The following is a 3,754-nucleotide window of genomic DNA, read 5'->3' as shown; positions in this document are numbered from 1 at the left end:
GTTTTTATTCTTATTTTTATTTTCTTTTTATTATGCGAAGATCGGGAAAGATTTAATTTCTTTTTAAGTTATTTTTATTTTCTTTTTTATTAAAGTAGATTAATTCGTTTTTATTCTTATTCTTATTTTCTGTTTTATCATGCGAAGATCAAGGAAGATTTAATTCCTTTTCATACTTATCTTTATTTTCTTTTTTATTAAAATAGATGCACGATTTTCATCTCAGACAAAAAAAAAAGTCACGGATAACGTATATTTTTTATAACTGCATGTTAACGTATGGATACGGGTATCATAATATCCGTATTAATTTAAATAAATAAAAAATATATGATTAAAATATTATCATATTGATTTTGAATAAGTTATTTTTTTATCAATTAATTTTAAACAAAATCATTTTTTTATAAACTGTTATTCAACACTATTTAAATGGATTATTTAGACTTTTTCTGATACTGATGAATGTTATGTATTGTATTTTATTTGGATTTACGATTAAAATATGTCGTTAAATATATATATATATATATATATATATATATATATATATATATATATATATATATATATATATATATATATATATATATATATATTGTGTAAATACCTGTGGATACATGTGAATATCTATGGATATTAAAAATTATGCGAATATATACATAATAGATACCTGACGAATATAAGTACAGGTACGGGATCAATATTTATCCAAGGATAAAATACGAGAAAGCTACTATCCGTAGTCTACTCGTTCCGTTGATATCCTACTTGCTAGTACAAATTTGTCTCCTCTGAAAAGGCCATAAGAAGCTCTATTGTTCAAATATAAATATGTACAGGATAAGAATATTACCAGAGACATGAAAGAATCACATTATTACAAGAATTCATATAGTTTTTGTAGTCAATTAATAGATACACTCGTCAAATTATGCAACAGAATTAAGAGATGCCGATGTTAAAACAAAATGCAACAACAGCAATCATACAAAACAATTAAATACTCAAATTTACAGCTCTGTATTTCAATAATTGACCCAGTCACAGAGCATGTCTTGACATCAACCTTGGTCATGATGTAATGATCTATTATCAATATGGATTCAGTACATCGTGGATTTTCATCAATGATTAATTTCCGCACCAATGGTATCATCTTAACGACAAGGTTCTAACTGCTAGTTACTGACATAATCTCAAACTTTTATAAATCGTGGTTCTATTGCATGCTGTTAATGACAAATATCAGCTAATACAAATCAAGCAGAGATCATTCACTGATTCACTGTTTGTTACTTGAGTACAGAAAACATGCGTGTCTGCAAGATTGTCTTGTAAACAAATACAGGTAGCAACTCAGAAAGTAACAACTTACACAGAACCACATTTGAGCATTTATCTAACATGTATAACTGAATTAGGAATATCCAATCCAGAACTTCCTTGATGTAAAATTTTGATATTTACATCTTCATGGAGGTATGAAAGTATTGAGCACACATCAGTTTGAATAACTAGTGTTAGAAGTTATGATGAGAAATGGGCCTGATGATCATACATGGTTATACCTACATATGTTCGGTATGGCCTGCTAAGAAAATTATTATATAGAGAAGCTAGGGAAAGGATATAACAAATGTGTTTCACCAGTAATCTTTACAGGAACATAAACCTCCTTTAAAATGATGGAATCTCTTTGCATCTCTAGCAATAATATATCTCCCAGTAAGTAAAGAAACAAATTTTATCCAACTGTGGCAATCACCACAAACTCTAAGATTCTTAAAAATCCTGATAGTAGTAGTTCTACCAATAGTCTTCCATAAAGCAAAAGCTATTGCCAGTTTTTCACTATGGTAATATAAAGAACTCATTTTCTTCTCTTCATCCAAATCCTGCAACACAAATCTAGTATCAGGATTATAACCCAGAATTTTGACCTTCTCTATTAATCCATGCAACATTTCAAAAATCTCATGAGCTCTTGGGTGAGACAAATCTCCAGCCATAAAAGTATGCACCTCTCTATCAATATCAACCCAACTCATTGCAGGACTTTTCTTCAATTTCATATCTCTTATGGTGCTTTTCATCTCAATTACCTGGTTCCATTTCCCAGCAGAAGCATAAAGATTTGTCAAAAGGATATGTGTTCCCCCATCCTCCGGAGCAAACTCAAGGATTTTTCTCATAGCTTTCTCTGCCATTTCTACCTCTCCATGAATCTTACATGTGTTTAGTAATGTCCTCCATAGTACCACATCCGGATTTCTCACTTCCTCTATCAACATTGCAGCCTCCTCAAGTCTCCTTGATCGCCCTAGCAAATCAATCATACAAGTAAAATGGTCTCTTGTCAATTCAATTTTGTGATTATTCCTAATGGAGGCAAATATCCGGCATCCTTCTTCAACTAAACCTGCATTGTTGCATGCCAAGAGAATACTGATAAATGTCACACCATTTGGCACAAGTCCCAAAATTTCCATTCTTTCAAACAGCTCAAGTGCCTCGTGCCCGAAACCATTTTGAGCATAAGCATAGATCATTGAATTGATAGCAACTACATCTAACTCAGTTAAAACGTCAAAAACATACCTTGCGTTCTCTACATTTCCACATTTTCCGTATAAATTAATCAGTGCTGCACCTGTATATTTATTTCCATCTAATCCTAGTTTCATCGTAATGGCATGCATCTGTTCCCCTACTTCAAGCATTGCAAGGCTAGAACATGCTTGAAAAATACTCGACAATGTGAAAGGATTTGGTCTTATCAAACAACGAATCATTTCCCTGAATATTGACACAGCAGTCTCCTCTCTCCCATTTTGCACAAGACCCACCACAAAAGATGTCCATGTCACCTGATTTGCATAATCAAGCAAATTAAACACCTTTATAGAATCCTCAACCATGTGGCACCTTGAATACATGGTAAGGAGAGAAGTCTGTGAAGCAACAACAGATTCCAGGCCAGACTTAATCACAAGACCATGGATCAACTGACCATTAACTAAATCCCCTAGATTACCACAACTTATCAGGATGCAAGCAAGAGTATACTCATTAGGCTTAACACCTCTATTGACCATGTCCTCATAAACCTCTAAAGCTTCCCCATCAAGACCATGTTGAGCATAACCCACAATCAATGCAGTGAACAAGACAACATCTTTCTCTAAAACACGGTGAAAAACCAAATGGGCATCCCTCATTTTATCAAACTTAGCATACATATCAACAAGGGCACTAGCAACAAACACATCCTGGACCTCCAAACCCAAAACCACAGCCAACCCATGAGCCCTCTGGCCATGGCGTAGGAGACCCAAATGTGAAAACGCCTTAGAGATGGCAGAGAAGGTGTAGGCATCGGGTAAAACACCCTCCACAAGCATGTTGCCATAGAACTCAACGGCTTCTTTGCTCTTCCCATGACTGATATGAGAAGAGATCATCGAATTCCAAGTAACTATGTGTCTGTTGGGCAATTCATCGAACAACTTGCGTGCCTCAGCGAGGGTGCCGCATTTGATGTAGCCATCAATGAGCTTGTGGCCCAAGAACGAGTAAGTGAAACCGGATTTGATGACGTTGTTGTGAACTGCTCTGAGGGTAGTTAACGATTTTGTGTGCGCACATCGGGCAATAAGAGAAGAGTATAAATTCATATTTTCATGCTGGACATTTTTATTATCTTCTTCAAATGTATTTTTTCAAAAATGTAATGAAGAAAAAAGAAACAAGT

General features: G+C 34.1%; 1 protein-coding gene across 1 annotated transcript; it reads right to left on the bottom strand.

Moving 5' to 3' along the window:
* Positions 1-1,004: 1,004 nt before the first annotated feature.
* LOC114173154 (Tetratricopeptide repeat (TPR)-like superfamily protein) lies at positions 1,005-3,754 on the bottom strand. The gene has a single exon (XM_028057400.2). It carries the CDS (start codon positions 3,675-3,677, stop codon positions 1,647-1,649), a length of 2,031 nt encoding a protein of 676 aa, XP_027913201.1. The 5' UTR covers positions 3,678-3,754; the 3' UTR covers positions 1,005-1,646.

The sequence above is a fragment of the Vigna unguiculata genome, chromosome 2 (genome assembly GCF_037176805.1).
Source record: "Vigna unguiculata cultivar grain cowpea cultivar isolate G323 ecotype 2 chromosome 2, ASM3717680v1, whole genome shotgun sequence".
In the NCBI taxonomy this organism is placed as follows: Eukaryota; Viridiplantae; Streptophyta; class Magnoliopsida; order Fabales; family Fabaceae; genus Vigna; species Vigna unguiculata.
Note: the sequence above shows the minus strand (reverse complement) of the source record. Positions and strands in the feature narration are given on the sequence as shown.

Bases quoted from the DNA above. Each gene is read 5' to 3' on its own strand.
- LOC114173154 (XM_028057400.2), bottom strand. From the start codon at position 3,677: ATGAATTTATACTCTTCTCTTATTGCCCGATGTGCGCACACAAAATCG.